Below are 20,220 nucleotides of genomic sequence, written 5' to 3'. Positions count from 1 at the left end.
ATTCTATTTGAAATTTACAAGAATAACAATTAACTATTTACTTTATTTATTTATTATCAGTAGCATAACAGTGGATCTGTGTAGCTGGTTCCCCACAAATATGAACTTTTAAATACGAAAGTTTAAAGTACAGTCTCATTTCACTTAGCTAAGCAACATCTGCAAGTTTGACTGTCGGAATATTTTAAATGGAACATGTTTTCAAGAAATCAAGATGAGTTTGCATACACAGCAACAAACTGTGTGATAAAAATGAATTCAGGAGGCCATTTTTAAAATTTGCCTCAGTTTATGCTGTTGCGTCTTTCGGTAACATTCTATCTTGATCTTTAAAAATTTGGCCTTGGAAAAGATTAAATCTAGTTTCCCTTGGTCTCTCTTCCCTCAAACAAGGTTTAATCTTTAACCCTGTTGTTAAGAGTTTATATGTATAAAATGAAATGACATTGTGCAATATGTAGCTACTACACATACTGTACTTTCATTTTGAAATTACTGTGTGGGTCAATATGTATTTCTAAGGAGACTGATGGTAAGACTAACATTAAATTTGACTGGAACATTTGAGTCAATGTTTTAAGGTAACTAGCTATACAAACTAAAATTAAATTTAATGCATCAATGCATCCTGAACTTGCCTTCTAGCACTTACAGCACCAGTGTCATCAACAGCACTGATGTGTATGCAGCGTTTCTCTTTTAAAACTAAAAAGAGTGAAAACTGCTCTGATGTTTGTGTGGTTTCTCAAATTTCAGCATGCAAGCATTTCATTATTCCCCAAGGAACCACAAACTCTGAGCCACACCACACCATCACTGGGGTTGTGGAAAAGCTCTGTTTGGTTTCATGTATTCTTGCCAGACAGTTGCCAATCCTGCAGAACAACTCTTACAACATCACGCAGCAGTGTTACTGCCAGACAGGTCAGTTGGCACACTGAGGTCATCAACAGGAATTTCAAATTCCCTAAATCTTTAGTGGATGTGGAAGGCACAGATAATCATCCACATTCCTCAGTCCCTCCCTCTCCACACCCACAGGACCTCCTGCTACCTCGACACAATTCAACACACTCTGTTGTCTTAACCAGGATGTGTTTCCTCATGGTGGGTGATACTGGTTTCCATGGCCCTTGAATTAACTAAGGTATATGTTATTAATGCTGCCTCTAAGTTAAGTGGCTTCAGTATTTATCTAATTTCTGATGGGTTGTTGCTACTATAGTGTGAATGCAGTTTTCAGTAATGACACTTCAGCAGGTTTACATTCACCACTGAAGGATCTTATGTAAGCAATAACTTGATCAGCGTTAAGACAATACAGGAAGCAGACGGTCATTATTTTTCCATCGAAGTGGACAGTTTACTGTTGCTGAATTGTTATTGCTGACTGGGTTATCTCATTGAACTCAGCTCTGCTTATAACTGATTCCCAGTGGTTCAATTCGAAACCTATTCATTTTGTTGTTCTGAACAGAGAGAAGTAACTTCTAAAGCTTATTGATTAATTGCCCAGACAAACAATGGATGCATGGATAAATGAGCCAGAGGCAACAAATCAACTGACTTATTGGATATTTGAGTCACTTTAAGCAGAGTAGGTTAAAAGTACAATGAAAATTGATGCGATAAACACATCTTTAATCTGCAAAATATAATTTATTTTCATTTAAATCCTACACGAAGCCTCAGTTGTCACCTAAAGGCCAGTTTACAACACACTGAATTTGAGGGATTTATTAATCAATAATTATATTGGGTAACAACAAGCACAGGAAATCATCTGTACAACTATTGCAGCTGATTATTTAGATAGGAATGACTTTTCAAGGAACATCAGAAGTAGCTTGTAACATGACACCAGCATGAAACCTTAATCCTACCAGCAGAGGAAATAAGGGAGAGAAATTTGATGCTTTAAGAGCTTCCCTGCACCCTGATGGGATTTGGATTTAGCTTCGCTCTATAAATCTCCAGCAGGACCTGCAACAAGATGGCTGCAAGTGGCAAGCACTGCTTTGAGCCCTTAAGTTATGTGAATATAAAATGAGTGTAATTAGATAAAAGTGGAAGGCAGTGTGGACCCTGACAGTTAAGCCAAACACCCCTGGGGCCACATATACTCTTAACCTGTGCATCCAGAAGTTTCTCTGCTGCATTTCTACTTCAACTGTCTGAATAAAACCTAAAAACCCTTTATGGTGGTCATCTTTGTGCTGTGCAGTTTTGAATAAAAGTAAAAATAACCCCAAAACACTCCAAAAGTCATCCCCATGAGACGACTGTCTAGTTTTCTTTTTTAGAAATTAGAACCCAAGGTCTGAATGACATTTAATATCTGTTTGCCAGTGGCTTTTACATAGATGATGACTTGTAAGGTTTGTAAAAAGATGCAAGTCAAATACTTTATACACAAAAGGTAAAAGAAGATGCACAAGCTTTTTATTGACATGAATCAGTAACATTTACAAACAGTTTCTCACTTGGATAGCCTTAGGTTGGGAAAAAATGAACTCGTTCTATGTTGAATGTTTTTTTGTTTTTTTTTTATTTAGTTGTTTGTTTGATTTCTTTAAATGATGATATTGTTGACGACATCATTTTATATATTTCCCACAAAATTCAGGCAACATAATTGTTATCTTTGTAAATGCTGTAATCTCAATTAGAATGAAAATGTGTTTGGACAAAATGTGACTGCACAGCATGTTTCCAGAGTGACTCAGTGAGGTTTGACTGGTTAATGTATAATAAGATGAAATATTCTTGATGTGCTGTATAATATTGTTGTGTTGCCTTATTGTAACTTACCATGTCAAGTTAAGTTTATTTACCCAATAAACAAAAAGGACATAAAATGCATGGGCTCAGGGACAAAGCCAGGATTTTAGAAATATTGAGATGATGAGTCCATGTTTTTTCTTGTTTTCTGATTAATTGTTTAATATATTAACCATTCAGTTGCATTCTCTGCAAATTTCTACCACAGAGCCAGGAGAGGGTTCCTTTGTAAGATTGGTTGATTGAATGTGAATATATTCTGAGTACCAGCTGAACACTGTCAAGTATTTAAAGCTGACATCATTTTTTTTAAATCAGAATTTTAGGCTTGTTCACTTATTCTTTTATCAGATATTGCCAGCAAACAGGTTATATTCCCTAAACCGAGGTATCATGTAGGTGCCAGTATCCCTGATTACTTAAGTTTTTGTCATATTTTCACATTTAAGTATTTAGTATTGTAGCTACAGGTCAACGTGATAAGAATTACAGCTTAAAACACCTAAAACCACAACCACAGGCAGATGAAATAGCCAAATAAAGAATAGAGATGGGTATGAACAGTTTCTCATTGATTCTATTGAGGGGCTGGACCTGGTGGAGTGAGGGAGGTTGTTCCTCACTCTGGGAGCAGTAACCGAAAGCCTGTGTCTGGTGAAGCTAAAAGGTCTTACAGGTCAAAGGCTGGAGATCAAAAATACATAGAGCTTCCAAGTCATCTTAAAGCATAAACAAACTATGGCATCTTGAAATCAATTCTAAAAAAGCAGGAGAACCTTTGAAGGGAAACTAGAAAACTATAGTTCCTCTTTTTTTTCATTGCTCAGTGGTGTGAGTTATTTGTGTGTCAAATATGAAAATGCTTAGTTTACACTTTTACAAATTGTGCGGGAGCAAATCAATCTTATGAATGCACTCAAAAGTGAATATATTAATGGTTCTCTTGATTTATTAGTTCATGAAGGAGTCCATATTTTTTCCCAATTCAAAATTAAACCATTATGTCACATGATCTACACACAGTACTGTATGGAGCCTACATATAGCCTCAGAAAACACAGTAGCTAATAGCAAAGGAGTTTATGTATGAAATGATATTTCCAAATATTTGTTTATCAGTTCACTCTTATCCACAGTTGGGATTACAGGGAGACTGTGACCTCCAGCTCAGGCCAGTCCCTGCCCATACTTCATCGCATCCTGATTCTCTGACATGTAGTGTGTTGGATGGGGGGAAGGGTAGGAAGAGGAAGAGGGTGTGTGTGTGTGTGTGTGTGCGTCTGTGTGGTTGGAGGAGGTGGGGGTGAAGAATGTTTGGTATGTGCGGACGACAACAACATGAAAGGCGGCGAGTGTTCAGCCCAACTCATCGTGCGCCTACAAATCAAACCCAAAAGCTCTTTGTAAATTACGCCACCAACACCAGGCGTCTAAACGTGCCTTTGTCACAAAAAACAAACCGCTAGTGCGAGTTTTTGTGAGGCGGCCACGCAGTGTGTTTGATGTCAAACACCCTGCAGAGGCGGAGATGGTTTAGTCTGTAGTAGGTGGGACTGCCGAGCGGTCTGCTGCAGGACGTCGTAGATCAATGAACCGGACCGGAGGGTTGGTCCATCGCCTGGTGTGCATCTGACTGTATAGATGTGTCAGTATACCTATGCAGGACCGAGGCTTTTTCACCATTAATGAGCCCGTTCAGTATGCGGATGTTCTAAACCGACTGGCTGTTTTATAGGCTCCGTACACCTCTTGGATTCCGTCTCTAGTGGCTCCTCGTAGCGATTTTTTTGGGAAATAAATTAATCTATAACCTCCAGGATGATCTTTGCAAACACGGGCCACCCGCTGAAAACACCCAATCGGAAGCAGGTAGGCCAAAAACACACACATCTTTTGATTTTTTAATCTCTGCCTACTTTTTTTGTGCTCACACTTGAGGCAGCCTTTGAATAAACAGCCTGAATAATAGCAGCCACAAATGACATTGGAGAGCCCTCCCTGGCTTCCATATGGAATATATGCATTTATAGGAAATCCTTATTATACCAAATGAATTAAATTCTATTAAAACAGATCCACTGCTCTCAGCCGACCTGTCAAACGGGAAGCTGATGCTCTGATAGGCTACACGGAGAGATAAAACCAGCTGCTGACCCAATCTGTAGCTCTACAACCGAGACTTTTATTATTATGTCCATATAACCTTGTTTGCCCAGTCTCTCGCCCGCTCTGGTCAATATGCATGACGGTTATTGTAGTCCGTTTTTATAGGTTAATGCATTCTGGGTGAATCCATATAGCACATTGTAATGTAATGTAATGTATGTCAGTGTGCTGGAGTGAACTGTGCCGCTTGAATCCTTCATTGTGACCTCTCAGGTGAACAAAAAGGTAATTGGAGGCCGTGCCCCTCCGCTTTCCCATCACACCTTTTGACTTAGATGGGAGATGAGAATAGCAGGCAGGCACAACGCAACCTCTGATGATGGAAAAATAAGTCCTGTATCAGATGAAGTGGATTGTGGGTTCAGTTTTTAGCCCCCAGCCCTGTAACACTCCAAATACCCACCTTTCAAATTCAACTGCAATATTTATTCATTAGAAAATACTGTGTATTACTTTTGAGGACAGGAATCTGAAACCAGCCACATCCAAATCCCTGTAGGGGAGCAGTGAATGAGTTTTCAGTGTAGGTGTAATGCAGGTTTAGTCTGCTACAAGGTGTGATGATGCCTCTGTGAAATATGTCGCCATAGCTGCCCTCTAATGGAGTAGGCGTACCCTCTCGGAGGCCTGATGTGAACCCTTGGTGGTCTCAAAGAAAGTTAGCTTGGTAATTGCATACCAACAAAAATGCAAGGCCTCTACTTGAACGCATAACAGGCTTAACAGATGTTCCTGCCACAGCGATCAAGTCCTCATCTGTAAAAGAAAAATGGCTGCTATGAACATTTAACCATCACAGGACTGTGGAAGAATATGTCAGTGATTCTTGTTGGCTTGGCCATAGTTGAACCCATGGCTCTGGCACTTGGAGTAGATTGTCGTTTGGTTATGGACAGATGGTGTGATTCTGCGATGCTTTGTCTTTGATCTGATCTGGAGAGGGTTCGGGGTGGCTGGGAGCTATTTTAATGAATGAGTAAGGGGAAGGAAATGCTTTGCAGGGCAGCACAGAGTGGTTTGGCTCACAAGTAAAATGAAAACTGTAGGTTTCTGATAAACACAACGACAGGACGTAAGACATGAACACAGATTTAATCACAGTGTGATTCATAAACGCCCACATGTAAGAATAATTATATTTTAATGTACCCTGTGGTTTATTGGTGGACAGAATCACCTTTTTACAACATCCAGGAGCCTAAAGGTCAAACCTACCTACCACTGCTAGTGGAGGAAGTATATTCAAATTCTTTAGTTTTGTAAAAATAGAGATATTATAGTCTAAAAATACTCACATTACATTACAGTTAAAAGTCCCATATCCAAAATGTTAGACAAAAGTACAGTAATACGGTAAAGTATAAACAAAATGTACTTGGTTATATTTTTGGTAATATCTTGTATTATTGGATGTAATGTCATTATTTGTCAATGTGTAGCTGATTTCAGGTACTTAATAGACGAGCACTGCGTCATATTTTAAAAACTCATCGTGTTTTTCATGTAAAATCTTAATCTGTAAAGAAAATACTCAAATGTAAATGAAAATACTCAAGTAAAGTACATAAGTACAGTACTCCAGTAAATGGACTTCCACCACTGGAGCCTGTCACAATGTAGAAAACTGACTGTGGATAATTGATGAGCAGTGCTTTTCATCTTGAGAGGAGTACAAGAGCGACTTTTAGACATGTGCATGAAATAAGTCAGAAAAAAAGTCAGATTGTGTCCTCTGTGTGTCTCTGCACTTTCACTCCACACAGAAGAGATGTTCTTGTGATCACTGTTGACCTGGGTTTAAATTAGATTATCTAGCTCCCATACACTTCCTAACAGTGGGTTTCCTGTGTGCAGTCCTACCCCATGACTCCGTCCAGTCCCAGCAGCAGCAGCAACAGCAGCAGCACAGGCCTGGAGCAGCTCAGCAAAACTAACCTTTATATCCGCGGCCTGCCTCCTGCTACTACAGACCTGGATCTGGTCAAACTCTGTCACCAGTGAGTACACACACACACATATATACAGTATGAACACTACAGGTGTGCCTATGTGTGTGCACACCAGTGTTTTGTCACTGATATGCGTGTTTGCTGAAAAAGGGGGCAGAGGCGGGCTTAAGAAATCAAATACCATTGCCACTCCAGTCTGATTTGATGAAGGTCTCTCCCTGACCACAGGCACATACTGTACAAAAATGCAGTATGTTATCTTTATGTGATTTTCTTGGGTGAACATTTAAGTTAATGTAACCGTTTTTTGTAAATTAATTCTTGATTTAAAGGAATATTTTGACATTTTGTAAATACATTTATTTGGTTTCTTGTAGAGTTAGATGAGATTCGGATTCAGATTCAGATTTAGAGAACTTTGTTGTCTCAAGTACGTATAATGAACGTCGGCTCGGAAAATCTCAGAAGTTAAAGGCAAAGAAAAACAAAATATAGTACAATAAACCAGAATAAGGAACGAACTAAGAATGAAGAAGGAAAAATAAATTACCGTAAAATAAAATACAAAAGTGCGCTTGTGCTCTTTTCCAACAAAAACTGTGCATACCTGATAGTGGAGGTTGAGGATGTCAAAATACAGATATGATATACAGTTGACCATTAATATTGCACATGCCGGTGATGCGTGTTAGGTATTATTGAAACTACAAAGTAAAAAATACAGTACAGCGTGGTATATGCTGTACTTATGATATGATTGGATGGTATTATATGGTATTATATACATATACGCATACACATACATTCACAGCTAACCCCTGTAAAACCACAACAAGTTATTTTTGCACTCAAGTTTTTGTAATGTTAAATACCGAGTTTTAAAGGCATATTTTGTTATGTTTGGACAGAGCCAGGCTAGCTGTTTCCCCCTTTTTCAAGTCTTTGTGCTAAGCTAACTGGCTGTGGGCGGTAGCTTCATATTTGCTGCACAGATACGAGTGTTATCAGTCTTCTCATGTGCCTCTTGGCACAAAAAAAAAGGGTATTTCCCAAAATATAAGCATTTGTTTACGAGAATGTGACCTGTTAAAAGTGTAATTATTTGTATAGTTTCATCAGGGTTTCAGTAACTCACAGCAGTTTTAAAGTTGTTTTCGATAGGTTTCGTCACTAAGAAGAAAGTAAAGATTTTGCTAAATGAATATCATATAAATTGCAATAGAAAGAAATTTGACAAAAAAAAGTACAGAATGTCTGCTTTTTTAGTGCAAAAACATCAGTGTTGGCATTCAGAAACATGCACTGGTTTAACCATAGTGTACACTGACACGTAAAATGCTCCAACCACCATAACCCTATAAACAGACACACACACACACACACACACACACACACACACACACACACAAATCATAGCTCAACTGTGCAAAAATGATTGTCTAAAAAAAACAACCTGGTGAACATGTTCAATACTTGATACTATAGGCTTCAGTTCGAGTGGTTAGTGTGGTGGATGCCATAATTTGGTGGTGGAGTTTTGTCTTCCCTGTTTCTCTGTGAATCACGAACATATGGAGAAAGGCATTCACCCATGTAACCAGCAGCAGCAGCTGTTTGTGTCCTGTTTGCTTGTGTTTTGTTCATGTTCCCAATGGTGTTTGCCAGCACAAAGCAGAAATGAAAGCGCTTTTCATAGCAACAAGGTCTGAATGGTGATGTAAGCTAGGCATTCAGTCTGTATAGTGTGTGTGCTCAGATAGCTGCTCACAGCTCAGCTGGTGCCACAGTTCAACTTTAGTATGAAGTCAGACATACAGCAAAGTCCGAAAGCCTGTAGCAAAATTGGATTCACAATGTTTAGAAACATGTAGGGTAGAGTAGTGATGTACAGTGTGTGCCTGTGAAATTACCAGGTATCTCTAACCCTAACCCAGTTTTCATTATTTCCATAAATTGTTCTTTTCTGCTTGTGTTGTCTTTTATTTTTGATCTTGCTAGACTGTCATGATGAGTAAAGGTACTCTCTGTACAGTTTGTGCAAAGGGGTGCACTGAAACTTGACTGACATTAACAACACATAATGAGAAGTCCAAGCTTATTAAGAGACATTTTCATAACAGACAATCACCAGTCTCCCTTGCTGATGCTTTTCAAAGAGAGTTTGTTGACAGTAATCCACATGTTGATGTGTGCCCAGGTATGGCAAGATTCAGTCAGCAAAGGCAATCCTGGACAAGACAACCAACAAATGTAAAGGTCAGTAAGGTCACGTACCAGTCACCGTTCAGTGCTCTATCATATGGTGTAGATGTATTTAACAATATAACTGAAATCCTCTTCTAGTACTAGAACATATCTCTACTGCATGTTTAAATGTGGAGACTCACATGATACACTTTTTACATGAACTGTCAGTATAACTGTTCTTTTCATCTGACGTTCTGACTGAATTTCCATTGACCTTCCACACAAGCCCCTGGTTTCCATTCATTTCCACAGGGTATGAAAATGAGCTTGCCACGACCAATACTAGCTTGAGTTTGGTAATCCATCACGGTGAACACAAGCAATGAATGTGTCTGCTTTTATTTTTGTCAAACTTGTTTTCATTTTTGTATAACATCACATTTGAGAGTGCACATTGATTTACAAAGTCTTAACTGCATTGCAAAGCAGTGATAACATAAGTTTGACAAAAATAAAAGCATATTATGATGGATTACTAAACTCAAGCAGGTTTAGAGTCTCAGATTTACACCTCATGGTAATAAATAGAAACCAGTGACTGACTGGATGATGGGAAAACATATTCAAAAATCAGAAACACCTTGGTATGCTTTGGAAAGGCATGCCAAATATGTGCATTTTGTCCTAAATTGGTTTAGACATAGATGCCTGGTTGGTTCTTAAAGGCATAGTTTGACATTTTGACTTCAAGACTCCACTGTGCCCAGCCAAGAAATAATCCCCTGTAACACTGCAACTTGTCATTTATATGCTTCAGTGTTGTACAGCAAGATGTAACATATTAATAAGTGAGCTTTAGAGGAGCTGGTAGGCAGAGTTTCTTAGCTTAGTTTCCTATCCCTATGTTAAGATAACCAGCTGCTGGCTCCAGCTACATATTGGCTGCACAGGAATGAGTGTGGTATCACACTTCTCATCTAACTCTGAATAAGCAGATTGCCCAAAAATGTTGAATTTCAGCATCATGATTGATAATATGAGAGATATCAATAATAGACAACAAATATCAACATATATGACTCATCACTCAGTTAACAATGATAGATCCTCTTATTATTTGGTGACTATTCTTGTAAATACTGTTCTGCTAATTACAGGTTATGGGTTTGTGGACTTTGACAGCCCGGCAGCTGCTTTAAAGGCTGTACATGCTCTGAAAACCAGCGGCATACAGGCCCAGATGGCCAAGGTGAGTTTGGTACAGGCATTTGTGTGTGTGTGTGTGTGTGTGTGTCCATATTTGTCTTGCTCATGAACATCTCTGCAGGGTTATACTTCTTTAATGTGTGCATGTGTCCAGTGTGTGTTGGAGAATGACATTAGACTGGCCACATGACCTCAGCTGACAAGCTGTTCCTCCCGTGACCCCATTTACTTTCACTGTAGAAACCAGATGTCACGTCTCTCTGCCAAATAACCTGTCAGTCAGTGTGCAACGTTACACACAGGACCACCAGCTCACACACTCTCACGCCATGTTGGTTAGTTCAGAGCCTATGCTGATTTTTTTTACCTGAGTATTAACAATTATCATTCAAAACAGAAACATATAGCTATTTCTGCACTGAAGCGCTGTAGCAACAACACTGCTGCTCTGACCCACTGTTGATCCTTTGTGACTCATTGAAGTTTTTCAAAATTATTTTTAGACAACAAAGAAGATATTTCTGCATCACATCTGTGATTTGTTTTTTAGTGGGCAGCAGAAATTGTCTGGATCATCTTGTTTTTTTTCAGTCCCTTCCCTTCCCCAGCCCAGTTCCCTGTTCATTGATGAAGGGTTGCTCTCTGGAGACCCGCAAGTAGCTGCTCTGTTTGAAACAAACACAGCAGAACACAGTTTGTGTGTTGTGGTAGCTAGGCTACGCTGCTCTCCTGCTGTTTCTAGGGAAGACCGTAGAGGCGCTGAGCTGCTGCACAGTACAGATGATGTGTGTTTCAGTGTGTGTGCCTGTGTGTATGCATGGGTGCATTCATGTGTGTGTGCAGGACAGTTTATTAATGTTTGTTTACCCAACTGTCTTCCTGTGACCATTAACCATATAGCTGAATCTCAAACCTAGATCCACTCAGACAAGTTTCATAGCAGAGAAATATATATTCTGTCGGACTCATTTGTCACTGAAGAGACAGTGCAGCACTGCCTTTATCTGTGGTTCAGTGAAAATTTGCCCGGTTCATGAGAAATTGTAGTCGCAATTTGGCATGTAGTTCTCTCTCAGGTCAAATGTCACATGCAAAATATATTATAAAACGCATTGCATTCAATATATTTCCTATACATCCGTCTTCTGTTTTATAAACAGCAACAGGAGCAGGACCCAACAAATCTGTACATTTCCAACTTGCCTCTCTCTGTGGATGAGAAAGAGTTGGAGAACATGCTGTTGCCCTTTGGCCAGGTCGTCTCCACACGGATCCTCCGAGACTATAGTGGCAACAGCCGAGGCGTGGGCTTCGCCAGGTCAGTCACAGAAGATTGACAGAAGGAGTGTTCATTCCTTCTCTGCAGGACCACCTTTAAATTAGTTGTAGAATAAACCCACAGCGTTTATCAAACCCTATGATTATACATAATGAACTAACACTAACACAACATGAACTAATCACTCAAATAATTGTATCTAGTGCTTAGCAATGGCAATGACACTGTGTAGCTACTTTCCAAGTACAGTAATTGATTAATTTTTTTTGCCAATTTTATTAAAAATAGGAATATTTGCAACAAATTATTTACCATGATGGTGGGTTTTTAATTTCACTTGTATCTTTGAGTTCAGCTGTCAGACTTATTAACTAGAGCGAGTCATGACCTGTTGCCTGTACAAGGCTTGCTTTGTGTTTAAACTACTGTCAGTAAGTTTGTAATAGCAAACCGTGTAAATATGATCTCATGCAAGAAACATAGAGGCTGTTTGTGTTGACTTTATTCTTTGACTTTAGAGATCCACCCATGATCTTCAAAATATTTTTCTCACTGAATCTTAAATTGAAATACAGTTACCAAAGCTGCTATTGACGGGAAGCCCAATGAAGACAAGCTGAGATACTGTTTATTAGCTCATGTTCCTTATACACAAAGCTAAGATTATTTGTGTAAGAATCTGAGTCGACTGTGGTTGTCTTATATAACGGTACAGAATGTGCACATTAAAATATATTAAAATAAAGGTGTCCAAGAGCTATCCCAATCTGTGTCATGCCAAACAATGCCACTTTGTGTTGAAGAAAATTTTACTGTAGATTGATTCTGTGTGATTTAATAATGAGTGATGGCTTTTGTTTTGTCTTCTCCCCTGTCAGGATGGACACAACAGAACAGTGTAATGCAGTCATCTCCCACTTTAATGGAAAGTTTATCAAGATAGCTTCTGGAGCTCTAGGTAGGAAAGAATTTCACCTTCCTGTACACTTTCCTTCCTATGAAAACTGCGGAGGCAGCGATAATTGATTGTTGAGTGACTGTTAAAATGTTGTTTTTTGTGCTTTGCTCAGCTCCCCCTCAGCCCTTGCTGTGTAAGTTTGCAGACAGTCAAAGGAAGAAACATGCTCACAGCGGATTTGTTTCCAATGGACAGACAGGGGACCTCAGACTAGTATGTATCTGCCTATCACTTTGCATATCCTGTGACCTTTTGCTCCCTCTATGCCTCTTATTAATGTGATGAGAATGAGTGAATGGAGTTTTTTATTATTGTCAGGTGTCAGGCTGTGCCCATCCCCCACACATGGGCTTACAAGACATCATAAATTAACATAAGCCAGAACCAGAGTGCTGGTCCAGTCAACCTGAATGACAATCAAAATGAAATCTTTAGACTTCCCGGTCTACAAGAGAATTCGTAAACCACTGGCAAAAATCTTTCCTATATAATCCTGGAGAAATCAATGTAAATGCTAATTAAGTAGTCAATCTTGCCATCTTTTCAAAATGAAAGAACATTACCGGAATATGTACATTTCATATGACATTTCAAATGCTTAAATTATTTCCATATTATGACTGATTATAAGTCATATAACTCTTAACAACGTGATCATTTTGATGTACTGTATTATTTCCTGTCAGTTGTTACGATGTCTTGTCTAATCATCTGTTTCCTCACCTAAGGGTGGGATGACTCTCACTTACGACCCCTCCTCAGCGGCTATACAGAATGGGTGAGTTGCGCTCAGGTTGTAGCAGTTCATGACATCGGTTGACTTTTTACTCGCCTCATAAATCTTCAGCTTTATTTTGACATACTGCCTGTTTCCTAGGTACTATCCTTCTCCGTATCCAGTGACCAACAGGATAATGACTGTGCAGCCTGCAATGTCTCCTTACATGTCCCCAGTCTCTGCTTACCAGGTACTGCAGAAGATCCCTTTTATGAGGGAATATAAACTTGTCCAAAGGCCAGAAATGAATTTAAATCATCTCTCTCTCACACACTCTCTCTCTTCCCCTTTATGCTGCATTTGAGGTTAGGCTGTATTTTTGCTTGTGTGTGGGTAGTACAGGTGCTATAGATGTAAGAATAGGTGTTAAAGCTGCCCTGGGCCACCTCACACTTTGGCAGCTCCATGTAGCAGTGGATGATCATTTGAATATTTTAGTGTTTGAAGAGTTTGGCCAACCAGAAATCATGTAAAGTAACATTACACTTAGTGGTTCATAAGAGTGAAGTTGTCAAAAAAAGTGTTTTCTCTGACTTGGGTCCTTGCTCAGTTTTGCTTAATGTTTGACTCATTACTTTGGAATCATTTCTTTCTATGCACCACTTCCTACAAACACTCACATCCATTGCTTGAAATTCATTTGCACAGGGTGCTTGTCTAGCAGGGTTGCAACACACAATAGAGGTTTTGAAGAGAGTCATCTACCAGATGCGCTCCAGATAAATCCACAACATGTCTGGGTCTTCCAGGCCTGTGTGGTAGACATTCCCATCATGTGGGGAGGTAGTGAAAAGTTGTAAATAATAATCTCAGACATTCTTTTCATGCTGTTTGTCCAAGAAACATGGCCTTAACTTTGATGACACAACTGCAAAGTCGATCATCTTTCTGGCTCTGGTACTATAGACACTTACTGTATGAGATTTCTTGTTTTTGATCAAGGAGGTTTTCATCCCAATCCGCAACTAGTTTTGACAAAGGCTCACCTTTTTAGTGAGATGGAGGAGGCCTTTCCTCTCAGCTACACAGTAAGATATAATTTAAATATGCACACCCAGACAGTCTGCATTTAGCAATCCCATCCAAGAAACCCTCTATTTGTGCTGCCAATATCAAAAACACCTGTTTTTTTACCTTTTGCGTTGAGGGTTGTGGAAGTGGTTACAAAGACCCATGGTTGAAGGTCGGCAGCCCAAGAGCCCTCTGGTGGACAGCATCAGTGAGGGAAGCTGCAGACCTAAAACAGGATTCAAGACTTGGTTGGCAATGATGGACTTAGGCCAAAAAAGTTGTATCTGAAACAGATTATGGTTCATGTTCGTAAAAGGCTACCAGGATAACCTTCTCCCAGCTTCCTACACAGACATACTCTCAGATAGTTTGGAGGTCATCTTAAAGGCTGAGGTCATTGCGGTGGTTTAAAAGTCTCTTAGTGCTGTGCCAACAGAGGAGGAACTAGACTGGCCCTAAAAAAACTGAAGGCTTTGGATATTTTGGGGCTGTCATGGTTGACCAGGACCTCTGAGCAGGAACAGTGGCTTTAAAACAGGATGGATGGTTATGGTATTTGTTATTGCATCACTAATCTGGGATTTAGACTGTTAAAAGCCATGCATTTTTACTTACAAAATAATGCTTGATAAGTATTGTAAAGTTAGTTTGTAATATATTAGTTTAATTCAAGACGCAACAATAACTCTCTTTTCATCTGTCATTTTGCCCCTCCCTCCCTGTCTGACCCTCTGTTAGGTACAGAGCCATTCTTGGGTGGCGCATCAACCATACATCATGCAACACCCGGTAAGGGAATGACGGCAATTGCCCCTTTTTTTCTCATACACTGCCTCCTGTTCTGTGTACAGGAAATGGGTGTGTATCATCACTACAGCTGAAGGTCTGAACTCACAGGAACTCAGAGTGTGACTTTAATCAGCCTGTTCTGCTGACATTGTCAAACTAACAACGTCCAAAACTTCCCCAAATGTAGAAGGACAGAGCTGAGACGAGTTCTGGGAAATACAGCCACTGTGTATTTATATATTATAACTGTGTATATGTGTGTTGGAGTGTGCATGAAAGAGAAATGGAACAACGAAGAAGACATTCAGCCACTGCCCCCCACCCACCCCTCCTCCTCCTCCTCCCTTTGGATCCAGCAGGAAATGCCTGAAGCAGAGACAGTCTTGTGACTCTTTGACTCTTCCAACAGATGGTTTCCAGCGGAACAAGTGTCTCTGCTGATCAGCCCCCTCCCCCACTTTTTAGTAGGAAATGGTCTATTCCCTAAAGGCGTCATGTTTAAAGGAATATATTCCATTTGAAAACAGAGTACAGCTGGCAATGTCATAGCTTTTACATATTTTCATCCCTTAGCATAGCCCAGGAGCAAAGAATACTTGATGTTTACATCAGAATACTACATTATAACAGACTTAGTGCTGCAAATGTATTAGTTTACATTTTGTCAAACCTCAGACATATACCATTTATTTCCCCATTTAATCTTTTTGGTCTGTCCTACTTATTTGTGTTTTCTCAGAATTAGTTGATATAGTTTTTGTAACTGTATCATGTGATATGAAAAAAAAAAAAAAACACTGAGTTGCCTTGTGTTACAGGCTGCTGTGATGTCTCCCTCTGTGGATCCCTCCATGCCACTGCACCCCACAGCCATGATTACTCAGCAGATGGGTCAGCTGTCATTGGGTAACACTGGAGCGGTGAGTGGAATTCTGGGATATCCTCCTCCCAGAGTGTTGATCACATCAAATCTGTATAGTTAAATAGAAAATACTTACAAATGTTATGACAAAATGCTGGCTTCTGTTTAAACAATGATTATACGTTGATTTGATACATTGATAGTCACGTTCTCTTGACCATTATGATGATTTAAGGGCAACAGTTTTTTTAAAATGTCCTTATTTTGAGATGAGTTTATCTGAATGCAGGATTAGAAATTTTATTTGCTTGGGACAGAAGACAAAGATATGTTCATGTCTGACAACAATGTTGCCCCACTGCAGCAGTTGTCTTTAAATTTTTAATTTATTTGATGTCCATTTGGGCTAGGCACTTATGTGTGCATGACCCAACAACCAAATGAAGGCTCAGAGATCTTCAAGATAAAGGAATAATTTATATATATATATGACAGAGTTTCTCAATAGCCTCAGTTCCCTTTCTCCTGCCTTGCATTTTCTTTTTTCCAGGAGTTTGTGTTTTATTTTTTTCCTTTCTTATGCTTTTGTTCTTCCTGTGCTGTAAATTTGGATCAATAGTTCTATGTTTATAGTGCTTTATAAATACAGTTGAGTAACTCAAGATGCATGTATAGCGAGGCAGTCTTTCTGGTCTGACTGTATGTTATATACCACTCAATCATTTGACTTTAATTTAATTTTTTCTTATCTTACAGTATATTGCTGCCAACCCTGGTGTCCAGGGAGCTTACATGCCTCAGTATCCCCCCATGCAGCCACCACCTGTAAGTTTATTGTATCTTAGTTTCATTCAAATCTTCATTCAAGACATTCACCATATACCCAATGTCTATTTAACTGTGACATATCTTGAAACAATATTTGCTTTAGAAAATTACAAAAGCTCATGCATGTCCAACCCTCTTCCATTCATAGGGGCATGAGTTGTTTTTGAAGTGTTCGGCCTCTAAAACTATCAATTATCTCAGTGCAAACGCAGTGAAGATAGTTATTATCACGTTCTCAATGAGAGACGCTGTTTTGCTTTTCAGGATAATGGCACGCCGCAGCAAGTGGATTCTTCCAACAACTCATCTCCGTACAGTCAGCTCAGCAAGTAATCACAGGTACACTTCAGTGTCTGAATGTAGGCTGTCTAACATAAAGGCCAGAAAGTTGTTTCTTTCAGCAACTTTTCTGCCACATAGTAGAAGTAATGGTACCACACCAAGGGTTTGTATGTTGTAAGTAACTGCTTTATTAATGGTTATCAATCAATTACTCATTCTTTATAAATCACTTATAAGCCATTTATGAAGGCTTTCGGGGGTAACCAGGTTGTAAAAAGTTATAATTAATAAAACTCTTATAGATTTATAGTCTATGAATTAAAGTAAATATTTCTCATTTCAAAACTTTAACTGTTGGACATGAGATGTCTCCCACGTCACTAAAATTCTCAGTGTATGTGCACTGAAGCCTTCAAGTTTCCACATTACACACATGTAAGTTGCATGTTGCACCACATTTAGCTTCCAAACTAGCCTGTCTCAAAATCTTGCCCATACGTACATGTGTTGAACTCAGATTTAAGGTGAGCATAGAGAAACTTTCATCAACCTTTAGCAGATGAATTGAAGAACCAATAAGAAAAATGCATTTCTGAGCGGATGGGAATTTTAAATTAGTAGAATAAAAACTTCATATCAATACTTTAATAATTCTTAAGACCCTATTACCCTCCTTTATTAAAAACTACACTGTGTTGCTCAGAGATTATAATGCTGCTGTTCATGTAAGTTTGTGGTTTTTACACCAGCGCTTCTGCTTACTGTATCTTTATTTTTAGGCTGTTTTACTGCTCCGTGAGCCAGAGAGCAGGTGGGAAGTTGCTGATGACATCACAATGAATACAGTCAACGCCTTCTCTGATTGGACCAGACACATGAACTTTTTTGCACAGCCCCGACATTTGTGGTGGAAGATGAGGACAGTGTAAATGGACTCAAGCAGTTGGCTAATCACAGAAAAACAAGATTTATTTTGATAAGAAACAACATGCTCTTCTTTTTCTCTTTTTTCATGGATTCTCAACCCAATACCAGAGGACCCTCCCGCCGCCCCTCCACTCCTTAGAACACCCCCACCACCCCACCCCACCCTTTCCCAGTATGATGGAATATACAATGCATGAGATTGAGATATCCCCCCTCCTCCCCCCTCCAAGGTTTCTATGATTTCATAGTTCCTTTCTTTGTGATATATGAAAAAACTTGCAAAACGTTGTTTGCACTGAAGTTTAAAGTTTCAGAATAGCTTCATTTTGGTTTTCAAAGCGGCCACAGACAGGCTTACAAAATCAGTTTCATGTTCAACTGCACATGACAGCTGACACAGGTGACCATTTCATTAGGAAATTAATGAATTTATTATTGGAAAAGGTGCCTTCCTTACGTCACATCAGACATTCTCCAACATTTTTCATCGAACTTGATCAGGTGTCATATTTCTATCTGATTGATCAAATGTGTGTGTGAAATCATGAAGATTTACATTGAGTGTTTTCACTATCTAGTCTTCTGGTGGCAATAAAGGCTATGAGAGTCCCAAGGCAATACTGAGAAAAAAGAACGGTGGCAAACTCAGAGCAAGGTAATTCCTTATTTTCCTCTTTCTTTCTTTCTTTCTTTTTTTTTTTTTTTAAAAAAACGTCAAGACATGACATGAAACAAGAGCCCTACTTTTATGAAATTACAAGTTTTACACCCAATGGGCATCTTTTAGGAGGTTTTTTTTTTCTCTTGTGGTCAGTTTGACCAGTGATCTACCTCATGGTTCTGCTGGAGACTGCTGGTGTTGTGGGGTTTGCAGGTAAAGCCCCTTTTCATCAGAGTGGACAAAGCAGAATAAAAGCCACGCTCAGGAGCTGGCTAAACAGGACTTCTACCGTTTGTCTCCCACATGCAGCATTTCTCGTCCTGATTTTCAAAGAAACATTGTGCTTTGCCTCATCTTTATTTGTCATTGCTTCTGTTCTGGTGTTTCTTTTTCTCGACATGATGAGTGTTGTTCAGTTGTGATGCTCCATTATAGAGATTCAAAGTAAGACAACTACTAGCTTCCCTTTAAAGTAGTTGGTTTACCGTGTGTTTGAAATAAATGAATGCAGGCTACATGCATTCATTTGGTGCATTCTTCTGCCTTTGCTGATTTAGACAGATCTTAGACGACTCACCACTTTCCCTTACCTTTTGTCTTTTTCACTTTCTTGGGTTACACTGCTACTGTAAAACTCTCCAGATGTAACACTAGAGTTTAGCCAAATTTTGGTAATTTGGTTATACAACAGCTCAATAGTGTTCATGCCGAATAATTAGGATGAGTGGAAAAAGTAACTCAGATCTTGCCTCCTGCAAAATAAATGCAACAATCAAGTTTCAAAGGTTGGCTTGTTAAGAATAAGATTTGTAAATTATATACATTCAGGGCCAAAAGTGAAAAATAAGTGAGTTTTATTATTTGCTTTGCTTTTTTTCTTTAAATTTATGACTTCCGATGTAAGAACTCCACACTAAGAAACAAGAAATATGATCGCGGTGCTTGTCCTCGATCAATAGTACTATAGCAGTAAATGCTCACAGTAGGGAAATGCAGCAGTAACCAAGCTTTTACTGGGTGTACTTTCCCATTATGAACATTTGTGGCTAGAAAAAAAATGGAAAAATGGAGAAAAAAAAATTGTACATGTTATCCTCATTGCTTCCCTTGTCACCTTCAACTGATTCTCAAACAATCTTCTCCTTGCTCTCTCCTTTGAAAAAGATTGGAATAAAATCTGTGCTGAATAAAAGGCTCTTCTCTTTCTCAGATATGACTCCTGTCTCTTTAACTGACTGGTCTTTTTGCATCTGTATTTTCTTGCTATTGCACTTGTGAAATGGTGAAATATTTTAAAAGATAAGTCTAGTGTTATTCTGTATTGTGTATATGTTCACAAGTCTCATGAAAATACCAATAATGCATTAGTTTGTCTTTCAGTACTTTCCAGCTTCCCTGCCCAGTCTGTGGCGCTCAGCCCCAAGCCCTTTCAAAAATAATTTCCTGAAACAGCTGGCCACTGTAGTTTTTAACACATGTAACTCAGACAGTTTTAAGTGCTGCATTTTTAGGGGGAGTATTCACAGCTGCCAATTAATACATGTTTGGTGCCCTGG

The 20,220-nt window shown here is 39.1% G+C and overlaps 1 protein-coding gene across 1 annotated transcript; it reads left to right on the top strand.

The window, feature by feature from the left end:
* Window positions 1-4,257: 4,257 nt before the first annotated feature.
* rbms1a (RNA binding motif, single stranded interacting protein 1a) lies at window positions 4,258-19,875 on the top strand. The gene is made up of 14 exons (XM_041042006.1): window positions 4,258-4,650; window positions 6,802-6,944; window positions 9,094-9,152; window positions 10,241-10,332; window positions 11,450-11,607; window positions 12,447-12,526; window positions 12,639-12,739; window positions 13,255-13,304; window positions 13,404-13,494; window positions 15,054-15,104; window positions 15,923-16,024; window positions 16,723-16,791; window positions 17,059-17,133; window positions 17,856-19,875. Exons 1-13 carry the CDS (start codon window positions 4,600-4,602, stop codon window positions 17,125-17,127), a joined length of 1,116 nt encoding a protein of 371 aa, XP_040897940.1. The 5' UTR covers window positions 4,258-4,599; the 3' UTR covers window positions 17,128-17,133; window positions 17,856-19,875.
* The last annotated feature ends 345 nt before the right edge of the window (window positions 19,876-20,220 follow it).

This window comes from Toxotes jaculatrix, chromosome 1 (assembly GCF_017976425.1).
Source record: "Toxotes jaculatrix isolate fToxJac2 chromosome 1, fToxJac2.pri, whole genome shotgun sequence".
In the NCBI taxonomy this organism is placed as follows: domain Eukaryota; kingdom Metazoa; phylum Chordata; class Actinopteri; family Toxotidae; genus Toxotes; species Toxotes jaculatrix.
This window is presented reverse-complemented; position numbering and strand designations above follow the sequence as displayed.